General features: G+C 43.0%; 2 protein-coding genes and 1 long non-coding RNA gene across 10 annotated transcripts in view; 2 read left to right on the top strand and 1 right to left on the bottom strand.

The window, feature by feature from the left end:
• The first annotated feature begins 191 nt into the window (after positions 1-191).
• LOC307219262 lies at positions 192-2,479 on the top strand. Its single transcript, XR_013840345.1, has 2 exons — positions 192-1,774; positions 1,825-2,479. It is a non-coding gene; the product is annotated as an uncharacterized lncRNA (long non-coding RNA).
• Positions 2,480-5,791: 3,312 nt separating this feature from the next.
• Positions 5,792-16,999, top strand: RNASEL (ribonuclease L). Of its 2 annotated transcripts, none has more exons than XM_079980832.1 (7): positions 5,792-6,146; positions 7,620-9,105; positions 11,851-11,939; positions 13,181-13,383; positions 14,826-14,961; positions 15,723-15,871; positions 16,353-16,999. In XM_079980832.1, the coding sequence occupies exons 2-7, from the start codon at positions 7,692-7,694 to the stop codon at positions 16,489-16,491; spliced, it is 2,130 nt and encodes a 709-aa protein (XP_079836958.1). In that variant the 5' UTR covers positions 5,792-6,146; positions 7,620-7,691; the 3' UTR covers positions 16,492-16,999. The 2 variants fall into 2 exon arrangements, with proteins under 2 accessions (XP_079836958.1, XP_079836957.1); XM_079980831.1 differs by having other exon boundaries at positions 7,379-9,105.
• RGSL1 (regulator of G protein signaling like 1) overlaps positions 16,384-26,590 on the bottom strand; it is a 36,981-nt gene continuing 26,774 nt past the window's right edge. For 4 of the 7 annotated variants that reach the window (XM_079980824.1, XM_079980827.1, XM_079980828.1 and 1 more), the window contains exons 19-23: positions 24,412-24,530; positions 22,658-22,750; positions 20,925-20,988; positions 19,931-20,052; positions 16,384-16,961 (exon numbers count right to left, since the gene is read on the bottom strand). In XM_079980824.1, the coding sequence (XP_079836950.1) occupies positions 20,016-20,052; positions 20,925-20,988; positions 22,658-22,750; positions 24,412-24,530 (313 nt within the window). In that variant the 3' untranslated portion in view covers positions 16,384-16,961; positions 19,931-20,015. Of the gene's footprint in view, positions 16,962-19,930; positions 20,053-20,924; positions 20,989-22,657; positions 22,751-24,411; positions 24,531-26,590 lie in introns of those variants that run through there. The other 3 variants (XM_079980825.1, XM_079980826.1, XM_079980830.1) reach the window with 3 other exon arrangements.

Raw genomic sequence — 26,590 nt, 5'->3', positions numbered from 1 at the left:
CATAATCTGGTCCTTCGGAATCTTGGCACCTAAAATTCCTAAAAGAAAAGCTTCTGGTCACTTAAGAAAAGTTATTTTCAGCATTTTGTTCAGGTCAGCATTTTGTTCACTTCCCAGAAGTCGTTTCTGGGAAAAGTTATTTTCCCAGTTTCTGTCGTTTCTGAAAAAGTTTCTGTCGTTTCTGAAAAAGTTATTTTCAGCATTTTGTTCAGGTCAGCATTTTGTTCACTTCCCAGAAGTCGTTTACCACCTTACAGGACCACCATATATGATAAAAGGTGCCCTCCTTCTCTTCACATTTCCAGCATGTTTTAGACTTTGATTGTACATTTTAGCTAATTAACTAGGAGTTAAATACCAACAATACATTATTTTCATATAATTTTCCTTCAGAGTGTAACATGCTGTGAATTTAAACTTCTTGTCCATAATCTCTCCCATGCTGCTAACTCAATATTGTACCCCAAATCCTTCACCCAGTGAATCATCATGGATTTGACCTGTTCATCTTTTGTTTGCCAATATTATTCTTACTTACACAGGTGACCAGGTGACTAGGTATTTGCAGTCCTTGACCAAAATGCAATCAGAGAAAGTTAAAAGGCCCAGCAGGGATGAAAAGCTGTCTGATTCACAAGCGACTTACTGCACACCAGTCTCATTAAAATTCTGAAAACAGAATGGAGATTATTTGGGGAATATTAAAACACTGTTCAATTGTAGCCTCATCTCTAGTGCAAGACCTGTTGAAACTGATAGCAATCGTGCATGTGCTTGTGGAACTTCCAATATTTTTGTAGGGCTATATGCACAGGAGACGTTTCCAGTGAATTGTTCTGGTAGACTGACAGGTTTGGAGGAAGGACATTTTGAAAAAGGAGACAAGGAAAATGAAGAATGATGCGAATGGGCAAACAAAGGCAAAGTCTGCTGCTAAAGCAGTACACACAGAGCAGAGATAAATGGTTAAATCATGTTAGCAAGTTAGTAGGCCCATCGTAACTTAATGCATATAATAGAATGGAAGGTGGGAGCAGGAGTGGCCCAGTCATTCAGCGGGGCAGACACTATGAGACTTTACTGGTCCAACTTGTGTAATGGATAGACAGGATCCTGGATTACAACTGAGAAGGGGCACAGGCTCACAGTCATTGAATCCCTGCTCATTTGTACTTTCATACATCTTGTAATGTACACCAGCTAGGATTGTACGCGCAAGATAACGCTGGCAGCAACAGAATGTGCCACACCTGGCTGAACAATTGTACGCCAGGTAGTTTGTTAAAATCAGCCCTGACGCCCTGCCTTGCTCATTTGACAAACTGCAAAATACCAAGCAGAGTATTTGTTCACAACAGAAACCTATCTAGACTTATGTGAATTCAGTACTGGAAGTAGCTGAGAAAATAAACAGTCAAACTACAACTACCGAGCAATTTACAGTGCTGTTTCTGCTGCTGCTGCTGCTAGTAAAGCTTTCAAATACCAGTAAGATCAGTTTATGCTTTTCTTTCATTTATCCACAAGCAACATTTCCCAAAGCCGATGCACCCTGAGCCAATAGCAAAAGCCTCTTGCATGCTGCAACTCATTTGGCAGAGACCATATCCTGAGGTTCTTATTCTGGTTTTGATTAACCTTATTCAGACAAACTCCTGTTGACTTCTGTGAAGTGTTGTCTGAAAAAGGAGGCATGATGCAGTTTTCCTTCTGAAGTCTATGGTTAAAACCTCCCTCCATGGACTTCACTGGTGAAAGAACAGTGTATATATATGTGTGTGTGTGCGTATATATATATATATATATATATATATAGTTATATAGTTATATATAGTTATATAAGCCAAACCATGTTTACACAAACTTTTCTTATTTAAAAAAAACCCCAATGCTACTTTTGTGGGTCTACTTGGGGTGAACTCTATACTGCTGCAGTGTTTGCATGCCATTGTGATTTAACCATTGATCTGCCTGCATGCCAAAATAAATATTCTTCAGCAGCAAAGGAGGGTGAAGGATATGAATTTGAAAAATGTGCTCTACCCAGTTCTTTGCATTATTCTGTTTCGCACAGCTGCCATGCTGCCCCTTTATTGTTGGTTTTCTTGAGAAGTTCTACAAAATAAAAAGCATTTCTTAATGCTGAACCACAGATGAGAAATTGTGAGATGCCCGTCTAGTGGTAGGTGATTCCATCAGCAAACCAGCAATGAAGTGACCACACCTTTGCAGCCCAGTTTAAAACCTCAGGATGAAATGTACTGTCCTATTGCTGAAGTTAGCCTGGCCAGAAGTCTAAGAGAAGATGAACTGGAATTCTCTCCAAGGCCAGAGCTGCTTTAATATTTATTATTTATTTACAACTGGAACTTATTCCAGTTCTTTCATTGTGAATGACTGAGATACTACGTTGTGGATTCAAGAATGTTATAATGTTGTTGTTATAATATTATTTGAAAATAAATCAGTTACAAAACCAGTGCAATGGAAATCTGTTTCATATTGGCCAGGGAGGAGGAAGGGGTGGGAGTACAGCATCTGCATGATATAATTTGGTAGAAACATTTATTCAAACATAAATAAAACTAATATTTACTGTATTTCAGAGTAAGGAAAGCTGGTTGTTTATTGATGGAACACACTGAGCATAAATCGAAAGTAACTGGTGACGGGATTGGAAGTCTAAGGGTGAAATCCTTTAGTTCCTGTCCATTATAATATTGCCCAGATTACTGAAAAGCCTACTTGTCACTGCTTTTATATTGCACTGAAACCCTACCATGTTTTTTTAGAAAGGAAGGTGCATCCTTTGTACAACAACTAGTGGAGACCCTATGAATGGAAAAAACCAACCAGACCCTAAACGTTGTGCATAATACAACTAAGTACAAATCTTAAGAAAACATAACAGACTTTGATATTGTTGTGGGTTTGCAGGGGACAAAGATCCCCCAAAATTCCTGGGTGACAGGTTCTCCCCATAATTTCTGAAGTTAGTAAAGGTGGGGTTTGAAGTCAGAAGCTTTGCGTAGAGTGGCGGATCAGGTGATGGCAGAGTCTTTACCCTGACAAAAGGTGAGACAAGAAAGGGGGAGGCTATAACGATTACAGGGGCCATGATGTCACCACAGGAAAAAGTGCTTTTTGGAGGATGCTTTGAAAGGGAAGGTGCTGGAATCAGAGTAGTAGTAGTAGTTATTATTAATTGAATTTATATACCGCCCTATACCCGAAGGTCTCAGGGCGGTTCACAGAAAAGTTCAACATAAAAAGCACAATATATATAATCAAAATGAAAACAACAACCCACCCCCCAAAGAGACACATTGTGATGTGGTAGGGACATTTGTTAAACATAAATAAAACTAATATTTACTGTATTGCAGAGTAAGGAAAGCTGGTTGTTTATTGATGGGACACATTGGGGGATTACAGGGGATGTGATGTCACCACACGAAAGTGTTTTTTGAAAGTGAGGTTTCCAGGGTGGCAAGGGGGATGCTAGAAGCGGCAGGGGACGGGTTGTTTTTTGCAAAGGTCTTCTGGGAAGAAGGAGCAAGAAGGAGGCAGAAGTCCAGGCAGCAGTGGCTGAAAGAGGCTGTGCTGAGAGACCTTGAACCATGGCTGCCTTGGACCCTAGCTATGAGAGGAGAAACGAGGTGTAATGTTCCTGAGGTGTAATGTTCGGCACCCTCTCAACTGAAAGTTATAAAATTGACTATTAAGAGGAGCAATGCCCATTGTTAAGCAAAGTATCACAGAATCGAAGAGTTGGAAGGGGTTCCAAGGGTCATCTAGTCCAACCCCCTGCAATGTGGGAGGGGTAGCTAAAGGAATGATGACCTGTCCTCCACTGCGACACGTCCCCCTGCTGACTGACTTGGCAGTGAACGTTGGGAAGAGCAACCATTCCAGGCTAGGTAGTTAGTTAGAGAGAAAGCAGCTCGTTGGTGACAAATCGGAGATGTTTCCTGAGGGATTGAAGAGTCTCTCTTCTGCTTGTTTCTATCCCTCAGGATTTAGAAAAATAGGGGATCATGTCTTGGTTGGATTGTTTTCTAACTTTCCTCCTGTTCTTCCCTAGGTTTCACAGGCTGCTGTCCTGCTGCTGCTGAGCACCAAAATCCCACCCCCTGGTCTGCAAGGCGGAGGAGGAGGAAGAGACGTCTCGGTGATGAAAAACGAAAAGGCAACACTCGTGAAAGTCAGTTATCAATGTGCATGGCACACAGTTGGTGGCAAATAAGATATGTTTCCTGAGGGGTTGAAAAGACTCTCTTCTTCTCAAGTGCAAGTAGGATTTCTAATTCTTCCTGCGTTCTGCTTCTATCACTAGCCATCAAGATTTAGAAACATAGGGAAGCATGTCACTGTTATTTTTAAAAAATTGTCCTCAGGGCCACCACAGATGCTTTGAGGGAAATGGCTTTCCATCTCCCTTGTGGGCATCATCACAAGAAGTGCACCTTATTTGATGGTCTTTTTGACAAGATGCCCTCCTCCGTGGGTCCAACTCCTTGCTGCACTCTTCATTGAAGGTTGGCAAGGGTCCTATTGGCTCAAAACTGGAAACAACAGAACATACCGACGCTTGAGGAATGGAGAGCAAAACTATTAGAATACGCGGAGATGGATAGAATGACGGGGAAAATTAGATATTTAAAAGACCAAAGGTTCATTGAGGATTGGGGGAAATTCGTGGAATATCTGGAAAATATAAGTGAAGGTCAGATAACGCTAGTTGGGTTTAAAAAAGCTCTGTGAAAAGGTTGGAATATTGTCTAAAGAGAAAAAGAAGGAAAGAGAAAATAATGTCAATATAAGCCAGGATTTGTGTGAATTTGTTAAATTAGGGTATGGATGATTTGAGGGGAAGCTGAAGGAAGTCTTATAGAAAGAAATCTGTGACAACAAGGTGTAAATTGCTGTATTTTTTGTTTGTTTGTTATGATTTAAAAAACAATAAAAATTATGCAGGAAAAAAAAATAAAGGTTTGTGACAGCAAGTTCAGTTGCCAGATACCCCCCATTCAGTGCAGAGATAGAGAGGATCAAGGAAGTAACTATAATCCATTTCTGACCCTGTTCTTCCTTAGGTTTCAAAGGCTGCACTGGTTGCTGGCCTCCTGTTGCCCCCTCCCGTCCATCCCCTGGTCTGCAAGAAGGAGGGGAGGCTGAAGAGGTTAGGGGAAGGAAAGATGGAAAGGCAACACCATTAAAAGTAAGGTTCATCTATGGGCATTCCAGCAACCAGGTGGTGGAGGCCACCAATCCTGATTTATAAGGTGAGAGATAAGCTGTGCTCCTGAGGAACTGTGAGGCCAGAGCGAATCTGGCTTCAGGAGGAATGAGGCTGGCCTGATTCATGAAGACTTCAGGGACATCCCTTTTGAAGAAGAAAGAGAACCACTTCTCTTTCCTTTTCCATTACAGTGCATATTTATTTGCATAAAAATTATACCCCAAAAATCCTCAAAGCGGGGGGGGGGCAGCTGGTCATCCTTGGAGAACCACAACCAATTTTAAACTTCCTTTACTCATTGTTGTGCTTGCTCACTTCCTCCCCAGGCGCAGGGAAGTATTTTGAGCCTGCTTCACTTGCGGCCTAGCAGAAGGCGATGCCTGTTATGAGTCACGGGGGGGGGAGAGCGTGTGGGTATGAATTCAACAGCGCTAGGTTTATTTTTTGGTTGCTGCTTTGTTAATGTTAATACTGTTTTATAGATTAGGAATGCTGTAGTGCTTTATGAATCCTATGACTTTGTCTTATGACTATCTCGTAATAAGAGAGAGAGAGAGAGAGGCGTCTCCTCAGCCTCCGTGCCAGCCGCGCGTTGATTGTGAGGCAAAAAAGGCACGCAAATATTTCCTTTCCCGCCACGAAGAGCAAACTTCTCCTTTTCTTTTCCTTAGCAAACTTTATTGGGCGTTAACCCCGCACCGCAAAGCCTCCCCTTCTGAGGCGAAAAGAGCCTCGCCCGTCTCGGCTTCTCCCGCCCCCGAAACTCGTTTCCGTCTCCGCCTCCTCAGGCGGCCTTTGCCCCGCCGGATTCAAGAGGGGGAAATGCCTCGTTGTGGCCATAATTCCCTCCTTCCCTCACAAAAACTTCTCCGAGCCGAGGAGGCGAGCTATCCTCCGCCGGGCGGTAAGGGCGGGCGGCTCGCCTGAGGGTCGCGGGCGGCGCCGAGGGCTTTCTGGCCCCGCGGGCGAGGGAGGAAAAGGCGGCCGGGAAAGGAAGGCCGCCTGGGCGGGGCCGGGATTTAGGGGGGGGGGAGAGGCCCACCTGCCCCCATTTCTGGGGGGAATTCCTCCGCGCGCCCCTGGAAACCTCTCTTCTTTTAAGCGAACAGACAGAAAGACGCCGTGACAAATATTCAGTCTTTGGTGTCTCTCTTTTTCTACCTACGTCCTACAACATCGTAAAGAAAGATGTTGTAAATAGGACACCTTGAAGCTTGAAATTATAAAATGACTCATTAAAATCAACCACAGGAACATCCGCATTGCACACAGAAAATTAAGATAACAAAGGATTACCTTAAAATAAAAATTGCAAATAATCCTAATGAGAAGGATGAACCTGGTGCGCTGCTATCGATTTATTAATGTTTGGCTCTATTTTTGGCGGCAGCAGCATCGTTAAATCACCTGATTAACTATTTGCAGTTTGTTTCCTTTTTTAGTTAAGAGATTTGGGACTTCGCTGAACCCACCTTCCACTAAATACAATGAAGAAAACATGGGTATAGCCAAGGGGGCAGGGGGGGGAGGGCAGCTGTTTGCCCAGATCAAGTAAAACAATAAAAATACTTAACTAATTAATCATGTCAGTTTTGCTGCCCTAACAAAAATCCTGGCTATGCCCATGGAAGAAAATGCAATTAAAATTGTACTACTGTATAGTCCATGGGAGGAGGTGCCACTGTCCCACAACAGCATCTGGCTAACAGAAAAATCTGTCAAAATCTTCAGTAGGAAGTTAAATAAAATATTAACATCATGTGGTTACCAGCATCTTCGCCTTATCTTGGTGGTGACAGGTGGGCACAGCAGCAGCAAAAAGAAAAAACACAAGCTGGTATAGCTAAGAAATGCTGTTGCTGGTTCCTGCCCTTTTAATCTTTCCACAATACCTCTCTGCCCCAGTGTCACATTGCTGTGGAGTAACCCTACACTGAGGCATAGGAGATATTATGGGGGGAATCAACATGATGGGCACCAGCCACAACCACTCAGGATATAGTGTTTTGGGTCAGCCGCAACATAGAAGACAAGCTCCTGATTATGCCCCATTTATTGCTTCTGAACATCTAGCTATTGATAGATGTATTATCCTTACATATTAACTGAACATGGCATTTTCTATTTGATAAACAGGTGGAATGTATATGAAGAAGGAAAACGCTAAGTCCTTTAAAATGCATACATCCATGTGACAAAGGCAGTGTGACTAACTCTTCGCTATGTAGCACCTCTGTTATTTGAGCCTTCACTATCCAAAACCACTGAATCAAGAGACGCTGTCTTGCATCCAGCCCTCTGGCAGCATAACTCTTTGTGTGAATAGCTCTTCCATTATTAAGTTGATAATGTCATAGCTGCTGCTTTTGTGTTGCAGTAGAAATATATTCGCAGAAAGCTAATGTAATCACGACTACTGGAAGAGGCGTCAGAACCCTACAGAAAAGAAATGGCAGCTGATAAAGCCCTTCAGCTAAATAATGCAGTAAGAAGAGGATTGATCGAGACTGTCCGGCAGTTGATAGAAGAAGGTAATGATATCAATTCAAAGGTGAATGATGGATGGACAGCCCTTCACAGTGCTGTACAAATGAACGAAGAGGCAATTGCTCACCTTCTGCTGGACAGAGGAGCTGATCCACTTGCTAGGAAGGACAACGGAGCTACCCCCTTTATTCTAGCAGGGATAACAGGCAATGTTGAACTTTTAAAGCTCTTCCTTCAGAAGGGGTCGGCCATCAATGAGTGTGATTTGAATGGTTTCACGGCGTTCATAGAGGCTGCTGGGTATGGGCAAGAAGAGGCCCTGAGGTTTTTGTATGAGTGTGGGGCAGATGTTAACTTGCCCAGAAATGTGGCTGATGAGGATAAAAGGGCCCTAAATAAAGGTGGCGAAACAGCACTGATGGATGCTGCCAGGTATGGCCACTTCTCTGTTGTCAAAGTCCTAGTTGAAGAATTGGGTGCTGATGTGAACATCTGTGACAACTGGGAGAGAAATGCATTGGTCCATGCTCTCTCAGTGGCTGAAAAGGATCAGCCCCAAGGCAAAGAGGCAGCTGCCCTTTTCCTCTTAAAACATGGGGCTGATGTGAATAAGAGAGATGAAGTTGGGAAAACTACTTTGATCCTGGCAGCTGAAAGGCAAAGCCTAGACCTGGTGAAGGCTATATTGGAAAAAGAAGAAGTGGACGTGAACGATGCTGACAGAAACAACAAAACAGCCCTTATGGCAGCAGTGGAAAAGGGAAATTATGAAATAGCAAAGACATTATGTGAAAAGGGAGCAAGAACAGACATTGGGAACTTGATAGATAAAGCCAGCCTGAATTACAACAACAGAATGATAAAGCTTCTTCGCCAGTATGGAGCATTGTCTTGTCTAAGGCAGCCAGAAATACAATGGACCTCTGCTAGCAGACACTGGCAATGCAAGCTCCGAGATCTTTATGGAAAGTATCGTCCTATGATTGGAAAACTCAAGATCTTCATGTTTCCAGATTTCCGAATTCAGAAAAGTTCCCACGGAGGTGTCTACCTCGGATTCTATAATGGGGAAGAGGTGGCTGTGAAGATATTCCCCACCACTGCAGGAAATGCTAAACGAGAGAAAACCTGCCTTGAGAAGTGCCGTACCAGCAAACATCTAGTGAAGTTCTGTGGGTGGGAAGAGCAGAACTCATGTCTCTACTTGTGTCTTTCCCTGTGTGAGAAAAACCTTGAGGAGTACTTCAGGACAGCAGGGACTGAGAATGGAACTATGAGAAGTAATGTTATTATTGAAACAATATTTCAGGCTGTGAAGGAACTGCACTCATTTGGATTTGGGCATCAAGATCTGCACCCAAGTAACGTTTTGATAGGTTTGTGTTCTTTCTTATATGGCTGTCTGTCGAGTAGAACCCAAGCCATTACCCAAGTGTAGTTGAAAGAAATTTTATGAAAGAAATATGGAGCAGCAGGTTTTCAATTTTATGGTGTAAACCAAGGATGGGGAATCTGTGTCCTTTAAGATACTGTTGGCTAGCAAGTCCCATAATCTCGGAACATGGAGCTGATGAGATTTGGAGTCCAGCACTAACTGGAGCACCACAGCTTCCCTACACCTGGGGGCGGGGGAATTGGCTAGCCAGTCATCCGCAAGGGGTCAGATATTCAGATCCAACAGCAAGCATGTGAGCAGCATAGAAGAATAGATATTGGAGATTTATTACAGGGAGTGATATGGGATTGACTCCCTGGTGACATAACAAACCCTTGGATATTCTAAGCTGTAGTGGTCGTAAAGGTAAAGGTAAAGGTACCCCTGCCCGTACGGGCCAGTCTTGACAGACTCTAGGGTTGTGCGCTCATCTCACTCCAGAGGCCGGGAGCCAGCGCTGTCCGCACGTGGCCAGCGTGACGAAGCTGCTCCGGCGACCGGCACCCGAGCAGCACACGGAAACACCGTTTACCTTCCCGCTATAAAGCGGTACCTATTTATCTACTTGCACTTAAGGGTGCTTTTGAACTGCTAGGTGGGCAGGAGCTGGGACCGAACGACGGGAGCTCACCCCGCCGCGGGGATTCGAACCGCCGACCATACGATCGGCAAGTCCTAGGCGCTGAGGTCTCACCCACAGCGCCACCCGCGTCCCTTAAAGTGGAGATGCCAGGGATTGAACCCGGGGCCTCATACATGCAAAGCATGCGCTCTACCACTGAGCTACATCCCCGCGGTAGTGACCATAGTGGCCTGCATTTTCCTCTTCTAACCAGCAGCCTCACTGGTGCAAGGCACAGTCTGACCGCCTCATTTGGTAATCCTCATAGAACGCTAGCCCAATGGTTGCCATTAATTTGATCCTGAATTGATTTTAAAATGAATTTCAATTAATTGATTGTGATTTTATGTAAACTGTGTTACTTTAATTGTTGTTAGCCGCTCTGAGCCCGGCTTCGGCTGGGGAGGGCGGGATATAAATAAATTATTATTATTATTATTAAGGAAGGAAAGATTCTAGCTCAGGAATACAGTGGTGCCTTGCAAGACGAAAATAATCCGTTCTGCGAGTCTCTTCGTCTAGCGGTTTTTTCGTCTTGCGAAGCACCCCTATTAGCGGATTAGCGCTATTAGCAGCTTAGCGGCTTAGAAAAGGGGGGGGGGAGCGAAAAAAATCGCAAGACTCGCAAGACGTTTTCGTCTTGCGAAGCAAGCCCATAGGGAAATTCGTCTTGCGAAGCGCCTCGAAAAATGGAAAACCCTTTCGTCTAGCGGGTTTTTTGTCTTACGAGGCATTTGTCTTGCGGGGCACCACTGTAGAACATCTGCTTTTCAGGCAAAAAGTTATTTATGTTCAACCCCCGGCATCTCCAGGCAGGGTTGGGAGAGACTCCTGTGTGGCCCTGCGGAGAGCCACTGCCAATCTGAGCATAAACAATGTTGAGTGCAGAGGGACCAATGGTCTGACTAGATAAGGTAGCTTCCTGTGATCCTAGTCTGCACCCTATTCACCCAGCTCCCAGATCAAGCCGTCTGGAAGCTGACGCCACCATCCTAAATCTTGAGAATAATTTCACTACACCTTTTTACTGCTTCAGAAATGTGACCCGCCCCTCCAATAGATCTCCATTGTTTACTTATTTATTATGCACTAATACTTTGAATATTATGATTTCTCCTCTGCATTATATCCCCTTAACAAATCTGGAACATAGGACTAAGCGGATGGATGGATGGTTTCAGACAGAAGTCATTGCGGTTCTACCTGGAGAACAACCTACACCAGGCATCCGCAAACTCGGCCCTCCAAATGTTTTGGGACCAAAACTCCCACCATCCCTGACCACTGGTCCTGTTAGCTAGGGATGATGGGAGTTGTAGTCTCCAAACATCTGGAGGGCCAAGTTTGAGGGTGCCTGACCTACATATTCAGATAAAAAATTAAGTTCTGTTGGCATCTACATTAGGGTGGCAAATCTTTTTAGGATCAAAGGTCACATTGCCATGTTGTGACTTCCAGTAACTGAGCATGGGGGTGGGGGGGGAGCCCCTGAAGTGAGAGTAGCGCTTGAGGTGAATATTTATCATACTTCTGTGCTGCCTCAACATCAGAAATATAAAAACAATACATTTCAAATAAAACATAAAAGCTAAAAGCAGCAGAGATAAAGCGAAACTAGTCAACAATATCATAAAAATGTTCATGGCACAGACATATCTTTGATGTTTTAAAATAATAAAGTGTCAAAATCTCAAAAATCCACAGAAATCAAAAGCCCCTAAAAAGCCTTGGAAAATGAAATTGTCTTCATTTGACCATAACAGCAATAACAAAGTAGGCATCAGGTAGACTCTCTGGGGAGGCCATTCTATAACTGGGTATAACAGCTGAGAAGGCCTTCTCCCTAGCAACCACCAGCTGGCTCTCATTAGGCAGGGACATGCAGAGAAGAGCCTCAGGCGCTGACCTCAAGTTTCAAGTAGGTTTGCATGTGAGCAGGTGAATTGGCCGCTCTTGTTGAATCTTGAAAGTTTCCATTATGTGCCCCCCGAGCATTCAATTCACAAAGATGTGAAAACCATTCCACTTGATCACTTCCACTTATGTGTTTATTTATTTTGCTAGATGTCACAGGCAAGGTTTTTCTAGCAGATTTTGATAAGACCAGAAAATTAGATGATGAGAAAGATCTTACCATCACAGAAGATCTGCAGGTAAGTTGCCTCTGCAGTTGCCTCCCCAGCATTCTATATTTGCAGAATGGTTATCCCCAACCATTAAGGCAATGTATTGTGTGTTTGTGCACAATATACTTTTACGCTTAACCATAACATAGAGTTGGATTGAATGTTAGTCCTACTCAGAGTAGCCCCATTGAAATTAATGTATCTGGCTAACCTAAGATCAGTAATTCCAATGAGTTTACCCAAACTTTGCCCGGTTCAATTTGTATTTATTTATTTGATTTCTTACCAGCCCTTCACCAAAAGGTGCCAGGGTGGAGTACAACAGTTTTAAATACAATACTGTATTATTGGAAACATTTTAAAACAAATTAAAGTCACGTGAATATGGTAGATCCTGAAAATGAGTATATCAGGTGTATGGTTCAAATTTATTCAAGAATAAATTGACATCAGTAAGAATGTTAATTGCTAGTTCTGGTCCCAGGAGTTCTTTCTGGTAACAGTGTCATTGTTTTTGTGAAATTTTTAATTTCCTGTATAACCCCAGTATAGTTGTAACCTGGAAGTTGAATGGAATCCATTCTGGAAGTCCATCCGACTTCCAAAATGTTCAGAAACCAAAACACAGCTTCTGATTAGCTGCAGGAAGCTCCTACAGCCAATCAGAAGCTGTGGAAGCCCCATCAGACGTTTGGGTTCCAAAGAATGTTCACAAACACTCACTTCCAGGTTTGCAGCATTTGGGAGCCAAAATGTCCAAGTACCAAGGCGTTCAAGATCCAAAGTACGACTGTAGATTAGAGAATTTAATAACCTGTCAGTGCAGCCCTGTGTTTCTAAGGGCCAAATTTGATTCCAGTCGTGGTGGTGGGAATCTGATCAGGACCATAGTGGTGAAGAACCAGTGTGTGCTGGGGAATGGTATCTAAACATTCCTCCAACATTTTTTCCCCAGGTTGAAAATTACCTCCATCTGCTATTTAGTCTATAGGGCAAAACATAGAGATACTGAACAAGCTGTAGTATAATTCTATTCTCTAACATTTTAGGGAGGTTTCTACATGCAAGGGGTGTGTTTGTGTGTAGAAACATTATGTCATGTGATTGCATCACTTGCAATTTAAACTGACACAGCCCAGACACAGATTTTTAGCATCTCGGCAAGAACTAAGCCCAGGCACAAAGGATAAAAGTGTGATTCCAGTCTACTTGCCCAAGAATGACATTCTGTGTTGTGAAATCGTATTGCCATTTGTTCTCACATGTAGGCTCTCGGAAGTCTAGCCCTATATGTTGCTATGAGGGGGACAATCTGCTTTGAAGCCTTGCCTGCGCAGTGTCCAAAGGATGTAGATGATCACTTTGAAATAGAAGACCTCAGAGCAAGTCTGGAATCTCCTGATGAAAACATCCCAGTCAGTGAGCAACTGGGACAGTTGATCTACCATCCTTATTTCTGGAGCAAGAAGGTGTAAGTACTAAATAAATATAGGAAACTTAGCAACTATCCATTCTTATCATTCTACCTTCCTCAGTTTGATTTGTCCTGTTACTACAACAGCATGGAAGAAGAAACTTTGCAAGTAGGATCAGAATGACATTTTGGGAAAATGTTTTAATCCATTCATTTCTATTTTTTGAAATCTTAAGTTTTGCCTTCAGAATTGAAGCTCAGAATTAGATTACGCTGCTTTAGATGTCTTTGTTGCTTATAGACTGTCATGTGCTTTGTCATGTTGTTTAAAATATAATGAATGTTCAGGCTGGCTTGTTGTCCCTCATGTGAAAACCACATGGCTAATCATTAATGTAAGATAAAAATAATTCAGTCAAACCTCGGTTGTCAAATGTAATCCATTCTGGTTACAGGTAGGTAGCCGTGTTGGTCTGCCGTAGTCGAAACAAAATAAAAAAATACCGTACCTTCCAGTAGCACCTTAGAGACCAACTAAGTTTGTTATTGGTATGAGCTTTCGTGTGCATCCGTTCTGGAAGACTATTCGACTTCCGAAATGTTTGAAAGCCAAGTTGCAGCTTCCGTTTGGTTGCAAGAGCTTTTTGCACTCAAGCAGAAGCCGCGTTTGACGTTCAAGTTCCAAGGAACATTCGAAAACAGGAGCATTTCCTTCTGGGTTTTTGGCATTAGGGAGCCGAAACGTTTGAATATGGAGCCATTCGAGAACCGAGGTTTGACTGTATATATATTTCAGTAAATAATTGCAGTGAACTTTGGATATTGAGTTTGCTGCAGATATGACAGCACATTGATGCAGTATTGATATTATTTGTCATTGCTAGCCATCAAATACCAAATGTTGAATATGAACTATGTGACGTGCAATTGGCACTGAAATCCATGCACTAAGATTTAAGGGATCAATGTCTGATTCTACACTACTATTTAGGGCTCTGAAAATCCACCCTCATGCTTAACAAAAAGTCTCAAGAGACTTTAACAGGCAGAAACACACATTTCAAATTGGTTTTGCACAGCCACAATAATAATGCCACATCTGGAGAGCCACAGATTAGCCACACTGCATTAGATGGTAATGTTTCAGGGAGAGGAAAGGCAAAATCAGAGTTTTGTTATAAAAGGCAGCTTGCAGAGCAAGGATGCCCCTTCCTTGCATATGACAGGAGTTAATAGGTGCAGTATACCTGCCCCAGGAGAACAGAGGAAGCTGCTGTATTCTAGGTCCGACTATTTGTCTATGTCTTGGTGTTGTCTACTCTGCCTGGCTCCAGGGTCTCATTGCCTGCTACTGGGTCCTTTTAACTGGCGATGGCAGTGTTGAAGCTGGGACCAAGCATGTGCTCTGTCCTTTCCCAGTCTCTGAGACCAGCCTTACCATATGGTCACCTTGGCACCTTGGCTCTTTGGATTCTTATTAACTGCCTTTTGTTTGCCAGGAGATACAGGGTCTTAAGAGACGTTGGGAATGAGAGCGATATAAAGACACGCAACACTCAGCACCATAACAGCACTAGTGAAATTCTGAAGGCTCTGAATAGTGAGGAAGATCCTTTCAAGGACTGGACTGAAAAGGTAAGTGATCCCTTGCAACTCCGTATGAAAGCTTCAGCTGTGTTGATTTGAACCGCCACATTTGACCTCTTTTCCTTCTGCATTGTCAGTGCCAGTGCTTCATCACTTCTCAAAGGCATGAGTGCAACTTAAGTGCAAAACAAACAGCTTAGGTCTGATTCACATCTTTACAATATGTATACCTGGTCCTGGGCAAGTATCTGTTTGCCCCTGCAAAACCATTCCTATGTCTGTGAAATGATTTGCCGTTAGATCAGATTTTAAACACAGTTGTACCTCAGAAGTCAAACAGAATCTGTTCCGGAAGTCCATTCAGCTTCTGAAGTGCGGCTTCTGATTGGCTGCAGGAAGCTCCTGAAGCCAATCGGAAGCTGCAGAAGCCCTGCTGGACGTTTGGCTTCCAAAAGAAGGTTTGAAAACGGGAACACTCACTTTTGGTTTTCGATCATTTGGGAGCTGGAATGTTCAGCTCCCAAGGTGTTCGGGAGCCAAGGTCTGACAGTATTGCAAAATCCGAGAAGCAATATAAATGGAAACTGTTTCAATAAATTAACCAGTATAGTATTATAATAACCAATATACGTCATACTTCACGCCATTCTGTCAAATGTATATTTTTGTATATTTTTTTGTATATTTTTGTATACTGTATATTTTTGTGACTTGGAATCTGCCAGCTTGCAGGTCTACATGGAAACTGTATTGTGAGGAGTGGGTTTCATGGACCCAGATTATTGACAGGGGGCATGTGTTTTTTTCAGATTGATAAGGATGTATTGGACTGTATGGTTGGTCCCTTTAATAACAAGAAAAAGAATAAGAAAAACAATAAATATTATGAAAACTGTGTGACAGATTTACTGAAGCTGATCAGGAATATGGGGGAGCACTTCAGTGAGAAGGATGAGAAGTAAGTGAGAGTTGTTTTTTCTAGATTTGCAGAGGAGACGCTGAGTGGCCATTTCTATGCAGTGTTTCTATTCCTCTTCTATAAACCAGTACTGTACTATGTGAATCCGGACTTAGATAATCACATCTTTGAAAAGGCCACCCAGTGGTCAAGTGGAGTTTTGCACCTCAGCTACCAGCTTCAAGTCAAAGGGCTAAACTGAGGACTCATTCATGCTTCCTTTTGTGCTGCATTTTTTAGGCACAGGTCCAGGCTTTAAAGCGCCGTGTTTGAGTGCATTTTTTTTTATCCCAGCACTATGCCCAGGAATACCCATGCTTTAATGTTGGATCAGAGCAAACAGCAAAAGGGTTTTCCATGGAGTGGCATCTGCTCCAATTCAGAGACCAACATTCACATTCTATTTTAAAAAAATACAAATCTAAACTACTGCTTGCTTGCATACTGGTATTAAAAGGATCCATATGTTCCTCTATTTCAGAGTGAAGGAAATAATCAAGGAGCCAGAAGACTATTTTCTGAACCTTTTTCCAAATTTAATAACTTATGTCTACCGGACTTTGCATAATATACAATATGATAAACATTTTCCGAATGCACAGAATTCTTCTCAGCTATAATGGGGACCAATAGACCGAGATTCTTCATGAGAGTTCTCTTCTGTTTCAAGGTGTAAGAATAATTAAGAGGCAAGCAACATGTCCCTCTTTTTCTGAGCCTCTTTCCAGAATTAATCATTTTCATCTTGCCAGAATTTGTGCAACACAGGATGATATATATTCTCCAAGTGCTCAGAACCCTTCTCATTTGCGATGAGAATCGGCAGCAGTTGATTCTTGCACGCGACTCTTCTGCCTTTCTTCAGTTTGCCCCATTCGGCTAAGATACCAGATAAAGTCAAATAAGAAAGTCAAATAAGAAAGCTGCAGCACGTGTAATATAAAGAGACGGAAAGGAAGGTTGTGGCTGGCAGAAGGGAGCTTTAGTTGTCTATGCATTTGCGAAGCTTGTTTGCTTGAAATTGAAGCTTTCTCTCACCTACCAGCAAAACATCAATCCAGATGTTGTATAATTTCCTGAATTTTATGCTCTGCCAGGGGAAAGAGAAAATAAATACTTTCTATTACATCCTGCAGTTGCTTGATCTTGGATTGCTTAACAAATGCAAATGAAACTGCAGTCAGACTACAGCAGTTCTCTTTAGTGTGCTTGCCCAGAAATGTTGCTACTTGAGATCTCCATGCATTTCCATACTGCAGAGCTGCAACAAGGCAGTCTACAACTTCAAGTTTGGTATCAACCATGTCAAATGCAACTTATGGTGGGCTTAGATTCTTGGCAATATAGCTGCAACTAATGGGGCTTCCATTGCCATTGCACAAAAACAAGGTGGATGCAAAAGGCCCCCCTTGGGTCTGACACAGATCCCTGCCAAAGAAAACTACATTCTACATTCATGTTGAACTACAGAGAGGACCATGGCTGTCACGGTGGACTTTGGAGTTTAAAATTTCAATGGCACCCTGGGCAACACCAAAATTTGCCCCTCCCTGCCTCTCATCTTCCATTGTTTATCATTGCTGCAACACTCCTCTTGGCTCGGTGCCCAGTGCAGGCGAACCAGTCATGCTCCCCTAAATCCACTTCTGGTGGCTGGCCTAAAGCCTGTTCCAGGAAATGAGGGGGGGGGTATGGGGTATAAGTTAGATGTCTTGGCATCTTCAGAGGACTCCAATTTGCTGCCCTTCAGAATAACACTAGGTTAGCTTGATAAGTGTCTGATCTCTGTGTAATTACAAGGGCCCCTGAGATGATGGGTGGGCACCCTCCCTCCTCCCTCTGAGGGCTCTAATGGGCTTTCCTGGTGGCAACAGTGGGCTGCATCCGTGCTCGGAGAAGGACCAGACAGGTGTGTGCCTGGGTGGCCCTTTTAATTTCCCACAATGTAGCACAGCTGTGGGGTTGGGAATCAAAATGGCAGCTAGAAATTTAAAGGGAGGTTCATACCACACATTGTAAGTTAGGAGGCATTTGTTAGGGTTCTGGGACCCTAACAGTTGCCCAAGAATGCTGGGTCCTGGCATCTGCTCTGATGACCTGCCTGTCCCATCTGCTCTCTACTGTGTGTTGGTCCCTCTAAGAATAATATATATATTTTTAATTTATATCCCGCCAATCTGGCTGGGATTCCCCAGGCACTCTGGGTGGCTCCCAACAGAATATTAAAAACACAAAAAAAAGCAAACATTAAAAACTTCCCTAAACAGGGCTGCCTTCAGATGTCTTCTAAAAGTCAGATAGTTGTTTATTTCCTTGACATCTGATGGGAGGGTGTTCCACAGAGCGGGAGCCACTAGCGAGAAGGCCCTGTGCCTGGTTCCCTGTAACCTCACTTCTCGCAGTGAGGGAACCATCAGAAGGCCCTTGGAGCTGGACCTCAGTGTCCAGGTATACTGGGCTGAGGCCATTTAAGGTTTTAAAGGTCAGGGCCAACACTTTGAATTGTTGCCTATGTAGCAGGAACCCCCCCACCCCAATCATTCTGTTTGTACAAACTTCACACACACTCACATTCACACACTACATACGCCACACTTCTGTTATAAATTCATAAGAAAATCAACCATACATCGGATTTGCACTGTTCCATTTTTATTTTACTCCATGAGGGAAGGACTACAAAATGGGGAAGGTTTGATACAGGGCAGCCATAATCCCTTCACCATCCCAGCACATCTACAGGAGCCCTGCCCAGTTATGGCTATGCCAACCCTGATGATCCCAGACAGAAGACAGTCAAGATCACAAAGAACTTGCATATGGGAGTGGATTCAGCATGGACTGAAACAAAGGACACTGATCAGATCTTCCTTCAGGGGGCAGGAAACTGCAAACTCCCCTTTGTCTCCTGGAAGTGACTCATGGGGAGGGGGAGAGAAGGGAACCAGCCAGGTGACAAGACACTCAGGTTACCATCAACTCCTCCTTCAACCCCTCCTTTCTGTAATGTATGCATGATGTTTCTGGGGGTGGGCTAGACCTAGAGGAGGGGAATTTCAAAAGTTTTTATAAGGTCTTGCACACCATTTTTCTGTGTCTTTTCTCTCACCTGCAAGTGAGGGGAGTACCCTGTTGCAACAGTTCAATAAAGGCCAAGCCTACAGGCTGCTGATTTGCTCCAATTTACTCTGGTTGGTGTATTTACTTTTTGTCCAAGGGAGCCCTCGGATTTTTCCGGTAACACCTATCTGACAGCTTTGGAACACTGGGCAAGGACAATCAGTTTATGTCACTCAAGATTAGTTCTGAGGTACTTCAAAAGAGTAAGGTGAGTGATGGAATGACGGGCATTGGCAGTGGGGTGTGACCTTGTGACAGGGTGAAGGAAGAAATTCTGAGAGGGAAGGCACCCAGGCTGAGAAGGCAAAACTCCCATTAAGTGAGTGTGGCAAAATTAGGACTCCCCTGGTGCACAAAGGGGGGGGGTACTATTGGACAGTGTGGATGGTTTATTCCCTGGGAGCACCTGTTTTGAACCAATTTACTGGGATCTACACACTGAATTACTTGTTATAAACAACTTAAGGGATTAAAAAAAAATTGTATTGACAACATTGCTATTACAGATATTCAAAAATGCCCTTAAAATAACATTTCTCTTTTCTTTGCAATTCAAGCTTAAATCCATGAAGAAACCTCTCCACTTGATCTAAAGGGATCTAAAATCTAAGGTTTCTTTTACAAATTGCAATTACAAATTGCATATTTCACTAGAACAGGCAAAGAAATTTAAAAGTGCTTGTGTAAACCTCTACTGGTTGATACCATCCCACACCAATCCCACACACTGCTCTGCTGATAGGAAATTATAGAAGCAATAGGGAAATGGCTGGGGCTAGATTTGGAAGTCCATCAGGCCAGAGGTCCTCATCTCTGCTTTAGGGACATAAGAAGATTGCTGATCCCTTCATCGACAAATATGGAGAACCTCTCCCATCTCACCCAACAGAACCCCGTGACCTAGTGAATGCAGTTTTGTTAAAGGACTTCAGTCCTGACCTGCAGTGAAGTCTTGTCATCCAGCAAGAAATGCCTGGAATAATCTTTTCCATGATGCCCAGACAAGGAACAGTGTGAGATCAAGTTATATCAGTTTATTTCCAGCACCTACAGATGAGGTCCTGTGCAGAAGAATATAAATAAGAAGAGTCTTCATAAACTGCAATCTGAAACAACAGCTTAGAAGTCTTTTTGGCATATATGCAGTCAATCAATTAATTGCAATTACATGCAAACATGACCTGGCTGTACAGCAAACGTGTAACTGAGGCCATACACTCAGTTTTATTTAGATATTTATTTAATTTATATACCACTCTTCATCTAAGGATCATAGGGCAGTTTAAAGTATAAAAACATATAAGACAGTAACAAACCAAACAATATCCAACACTATAAAGCACATTTGAAACACATTATCACAGTTTCAACCACCCAGAACTCTTTGAAAGAATTTCCTTTAAAGGTATGTTGTAAACACAGCTTAAGAGCACTCTCGTATATCACTTTAACGGTCATGACTTCCCACAAAGAGTCCTGGGAAGTGTAGTTTAATATCAGCTCTGTGAGGGGTCTCCTAACAACTCTCTGCACCCAAACTACAATTCCCAGGAATCTTTGGAGGAAGCCATAACTGTTAAAGTGGCATAAGAGTGCTTTAAAGGTATATAGTGGATGTAACCTGAAATAGCCAGTTCGTTGCCAATAATTTACTTTAGCTTGTGTGCCACAATCCTTTCTAATCATGGCGGTTATGTCAAGCATATGTGACTGTTCTTGACACAAACAATTTAATATTGCAATCAACATAAAATCAGTTCATGCTTCTCATTTTTTCGTTTTGCTCTTGAGTGGGTATAATTCTGCACAAGTTAAGCACTTGGGTCCCATTCATTTCAGCAGGAGGATTAAACTTGGTATTCAAAATGTGACTTAAACATGTCTAATTTTGACTTGCTAGTGCCCTAAGATTTTAGTTTTCCTGGGTACCTACCGTCTCTGGGGCACACTTATGGTTGTTGAAGACTTTCTTAATGCTTCTAAACTTCCCACTGAAGCTGAGGGTAGAAAAAGAGACAGCATATTGTATCTGACACAGTCGTACGAGGCAGCTGAATTGTTCTAAAACTGTTTTTTCATCCTTCCACCCCAACCAAGGAAGGAGCTATCTAGACAACCATCAGGCATTTTGTCTGTTTATAATTCTGCAATTCCTTGTTGAGCTATTTTATTGGGTGGTAGTGGTGACTCAATGGGTGGAATTAAGCTGTGACTGGATAGGGTCAGGGTCAGGTCCTTTGGGGCTGGATCTTTGCCCCTCCAGACTGGTGGTTTATTGTGGGTGTATTCTGCAACATCTGCTTGACACAGTAACAGTGCACTGTTGGCAGATTTCTTCTGCTTTGGTTTGTTCCGCTTGCATAATGCTACCACATTATTGCTATTCTGAGAGGCTATAGCACAACAAAAGGAGGACAAAAATAAACTGGAGCATTTGTGGTATAAAAAGTTTCAGGCAAAAAAGAAAGAAAGCATGGAATATGCGCTGACTGGCTCTGAAGCCAAATGATGGCCCCCAAACATCTGCAGTCCCAGACAGCCTTGAAAGTGGATTCACATGTGATCTTCCCAATACATACCCCGATTTGAGTGGGACATCCCAGAATTACAGAGGCTATCCTAGGTTCTGAATGCATCTTAGGATGTCCCATTTTTTGGTCTGGTGCTGTTGCACGAACCAGCTGGCTTGCACCAGTGAGCTGGACCAAAAGATGCTCGTTCTTTGCTCTCACGCTCTTGCACAAGTCATCTGGCTCCTGCATCTGATTTTGTGGGGTGTTAGAGAGCAAGCCAATGCTGTCAGGAGCACAAATCATCATTGTTGCACAATAAAATAATAATAATGTTCGGAGGGGCCCTAGTGTCTCAGCTCATATTCTGTTTCCTGACCAGCTGCAGTCCGGAAGCTGAGAGAATTTAGTAAGGGATCCCATCCCTGCCATTCTGTCCACCAGCCTTACTTCACCTTGGAGAAGAGTTAGAGTTTGAGTACCAATCTTAGCTTGAGTGTCCAAAGTTCTTGGAAATGCATGTCACAAAGATGGCTGGGTTTCTGTTGGGAATTCCAGTGTCTGGGTAGACTTGTCTTGGGTTCAGTTCCTGATGCTAATTCTGTCATTGAGGCTGAGTCATGCCAGCATGTCCCTGGCACCGAACTATCTCTAACATGTAACCCAGCCAATTCTGGGTCAAACTGGAAGCGGTAGATAATGTATATCCTGAAGTGCTGAGGTAATTCAACAACTTTTGTTTTATCCCCCAACACTTGCAGCATGGCTGCAGGATTGCTCATAAGGATAAATTATACACAAAGATTGCAATGCATGTATCTTGGGCAATTGATCTGGCCATGAGGGTCCTTAGCAGGAGAGTCCCCAAGGTGGCAGCTCTGCGAGAATTCCCCTGCCCCGCCACCATTGCCACAGAAGTGGCACTAGTATCAGCCCAAATCACACCTGAAATCACGAGAATTTTTGCAGAGCGCTTCTCTACCAGTGGCCGGAAGTGGTCAGGCAGGCAGAGAAGTGGTGCCAGTGGCAGCAGGCCAGGGCAAGGTGGCACTTCCCATTTTGCCTCGAGCAGCAAAAGAGGACACACCCACCCTGGTTCTTGGGCCCCTGTGGGAGATCCAACCAGCTCCCACACCACACTCCTGCAGTAACTTACACTTCTCGGCAGGCAATTCTTCTGCTTCTTCCTTCGGCTGCGGCAGGAGTAGCTCAATGCCTCTGAGTATAGTATACCTGATGACTGGATAATCTTTTTGAAATTGTAATAATAAAAAAGACAAAACATACTATTACATCAGAAGATTCCCAATCTCACCAATCACGTTTCTGAAGGTCCAGATAGGATAGATGCAAATCTCTGTGGTTGTTAAAAGCACAGAGAATAGTTTAAAGAAAACTGTTCAGAAGCCAGAATTCCATTCCCTTGATGGAATAGACACTTAATAATTATTTGACATGTGCTCAAGGCATTTTTGGCTGGCTAACTTCTGAATAGTTTTTCTGTCAATTAATGCTTATGTGGCATCATCACGCATCTTAAGCCTCAAGACTTGATCTATATGTAACTTCTCAGCGAGCCTGAAACTGCTCAACAAACTAATTGCACAAGATTGCCAGCTTGAAGACTCCTGGAGAAAAAATTATTTTGATTTCAAAATAATAATAATAATAATAATAATAATAATAATAATAATAATAATACAAGTTACATTTGTTAGTCACTTTATCTTGCTCAAGGCAACCCAAAGCAACTTACAGAGCAATGGGCAAAGGGGGCTAGAAAGGTGAGATAAGATTCTGTGGAATATCATAGCACCTATTAGCTTGCTGTGGCCAGGACGGGAGGCTCAGAAGGCGGCTTTCCTTCTTTTTTACTTTCCTTTCCCTTCCTTTCCTTCCCTTTACTCTCCCTACTGACTCTGCCCCTCACGCTGATCACATCAGCTCCAGGACCTGTTTAGTGGGCTGTCAGGGCAGGGAGGGGCTTAGGGATCAAGGAGAACCACGACCCTGACATGTCCCAAGTCAGCCCACACCATCCAAGGAACATCAGCCGTGGGTCACCAACAGTGATGGAGCTTTCCACTCCCATAGGGGGGGAGGAAGAAACCTTTGCCAGCAGACCTCCCTCTCTGCTGACAGGGGTTGTGGGTCCTTCCACTGCCTTGTCTGCTGCCTCAGCCACTCTCCCACAAGGCTGTCATCCAATTTTCAAAGAACTTAGAATTTTTAACCATGGATTCTGACTTAGTCATAACTGGGCAACTGTGTATTGGAAGAGACTGTATATTGAAACTATGGAGCTAAGCAAATTCAACAAGAGAGTATTTCAGATACTTTGAAATACTTCATAATAGTGTTGTGAGTTTTGGTTGTGTGCCTGGATCCCTTCAGATTCCTGTATCCTCCAAGTATTGGTAATGGCCCCCTAAGTATGGGTTGTGAAGGTAACAAAGGAAGTGGTTCTGTGCCAGAGAGCAAATGGGTGGGCCCTCCTCCCTCAATCGACCAGTAGTTTTTGGGACGAGCGCAGAAAGAATAAACGCCATGGTGCATCTGCAGCAGCACAGCCGGATGCCTTCCTCTGCCCTAGCTGCAACAAAACATGTCTCTCCCATATCGGTCTCTACAGCCACAGCAGACACTGTAACTCTCCTCCAAAGGTTCACTCTTCCATTGTCTTGTGAGACGAGTCTCACGCTGCTCAGAATGGGGAGGCATGCAACAATATAATTAAATATGACATGATCTAAAATGTCAAGAGATGGTATTTATTCTGCATTATTGGAATATATGGGCACATGAAGACAAACATGCAAAAACACTCTCACACACTTTCTGGTCAGATACATATGTCATAAGGTGTAACAGGTGCAACAGAGTGCATAGAATCTGCACGCTCTTGCTTACCACCAGTGTAACAGCTGGGCCTCCTAGATAGTTTTGTTGTAGCCACCACTGGAGGAGAAGGCTCTGTTTTCTCTGACTTGGGTTTTTTGAAGCCCCTCATTGCCTTCCAAGTGCAATATCTGCAAGGATAGTGTTGACACTGGCATACTGTATTTAAACTGAGACAACCAAAGGCATTGTTACTGGCTGGGACAGTCACAAAAGATGGGACTGCACGACAAAAATAGTTGCCAAACCAGCTATAGCTTTATTGAGCCCCTGCTGGTTTGGCCCCAGAGCCATTCTTCCAGCCCTGGTGTCGCTGCAGCTTGCAACGGCTGAATAATAGCTGTTTGTGTTTGCATGGCCATGCCATCACAGATTAATTTATCACATAAAACACACACTTGCAAAATGGCCATGATAAGCTTAGCAAATTATAACCACACCTATTGTTTTAACCCAATTAAATCCTCATCCTCTGATATCTGCTCCCTAATTTGGCTCCTCTTGAATTTGATTTTTTAAATTTTGTTGTTAAGTTGCAAAGGCAACTTTGGGTCAGATTCAATGAATCTGTTTAGTTTAGTTTGATTTATTACGGCCATTGGCCCATATCGAAAACAATACATCAAAATTTATCCATAAACAATACAATTTAAACAGTTAAAATCCAAGTTAAAACACCCATATAAAACCAATTTTACTTCAATTAAGTAAACACTATACACAATAAGCTCCCTCTATGTAAACCGAAATTCAAATCCCTCGGATTTTGGGAGATATGCGTCTTAGTTCTGGCACTTATTGATGGTTCTTAAGTTTAGCTAAGCTGTCAGAGTCATACAGTGATCCATTTCTCCTCTTTTGAAATAAGACATTAATCAGGTATCTAGCGACTGCAAGGGATCTACTTGTGTCTTCGTCGTTTAATAAGTATATTATTTGGGCTTCCTGAGGTCTGTCAGCAATTCTCGATAAATATGGGGCCAGAAACTTGGACCGTGAAGCCGAATGTAATGGACAACAGAAGATTATATGATATAACGATTCTATAGATCCACTTTTACAGTCACAGAGGAGTGAGATCTGTCCGTTGGAGAGTGTTACCCAACACATTTGATGGGAAAACATTGAATCTAGCCTTTATAAAGGCATACCTGTGCATCACCACAGATAAGGTAGTTAAATAAGATGGAAGTTTCGTTGGAGGTGTTAAGCCAAGGTTTATCGGCGAACAGGTGCCACCACCTGTCGCAATATTAAATTGTAAATCCATCTCCTCTAATTTGTGAGTTATAATTCTCTTGGCAGAAATTAAATCCAATTTTAGTAGTTCAGATGGAGATAATCCTAAGGACACAAGTTTCCCATGTATTATTTTTGCCCAAGGGCTAGGGAAGTCATCTCTCCAGAGACACTCTCCAGAGACACTGTGGAGATTTGGAAGTTTATGCCATAATGCCAACCAGTAACAGAGGATGCATTTCCATAATGTGGTTTCTAGAGATGTAACATTTAGTTCGAAGCGTATAGCAGTATTGCCTACACACCTGGGTAATTTTAGCAACCTTCTTAGAAGCTGGTTTTGGATTACCTCCAATTGGGTTAGATTAACAAAAGACCCCCATATTGGAATTGCATATGCTATTGTTGCAATCACCTTTGCCTTGAAACTTTTAACACTGATGGAATATGGAAAGCCCCATCTGAAAAGAAAAAACGCAGTAGCGCAAAGGAAAGGGCTTTAGCTCTATTTAATACATATGCAAGATGGACCTTCCAGCCCATGTTGTGTTGGAGATGGACTCCCAAGTATTGAAATTTAAATACTTGGTCAATGGCTTTTCCGTCTATTCTCCAATTATAGGTTTTTCGACTCTTAGTGAAAATTAGGACTTTGGACTTGGCATGATTAATTGTAAGAAAATTTGATTTGCAGTAAACATCGAAATTTTTTAATGCCCTCCTAAGGCCAACTCTTGAAAAAGATAGGATCACTGCGTCGTCTGCGTAGAGTAGAAGGGGGCAACGATATTGGGCAAGACGGGGGGCATGGATCGTTTCTTGAGAATCTATCAGAGGCGCCCTCATATCACTTATAAATAGATTAAAAAGGGTCGGCGCAAGGATACATCCTTGACGAACACCTCTATTGATGGTTACTGAATTTGAGAGGTCGCCGGCCGGAGTGATTCTC

Source organism: Podarcis cretensis, assembly GCF_951804945.1.
Source record: "Podarcis cretensis genome assembly, chromosome: 6".
Lineage (NCBI taxonomy): Eukaryota > Metazoa > Chordata > Lepidosauria > Squamata > Lacertidae > Podarcis > Podarcis cretensis.
The sequence above is the reverse complement of the archived record's forward strand: the minus strand, read 5'-3'. Positions and strand labels throughout refer to the sequence as shown.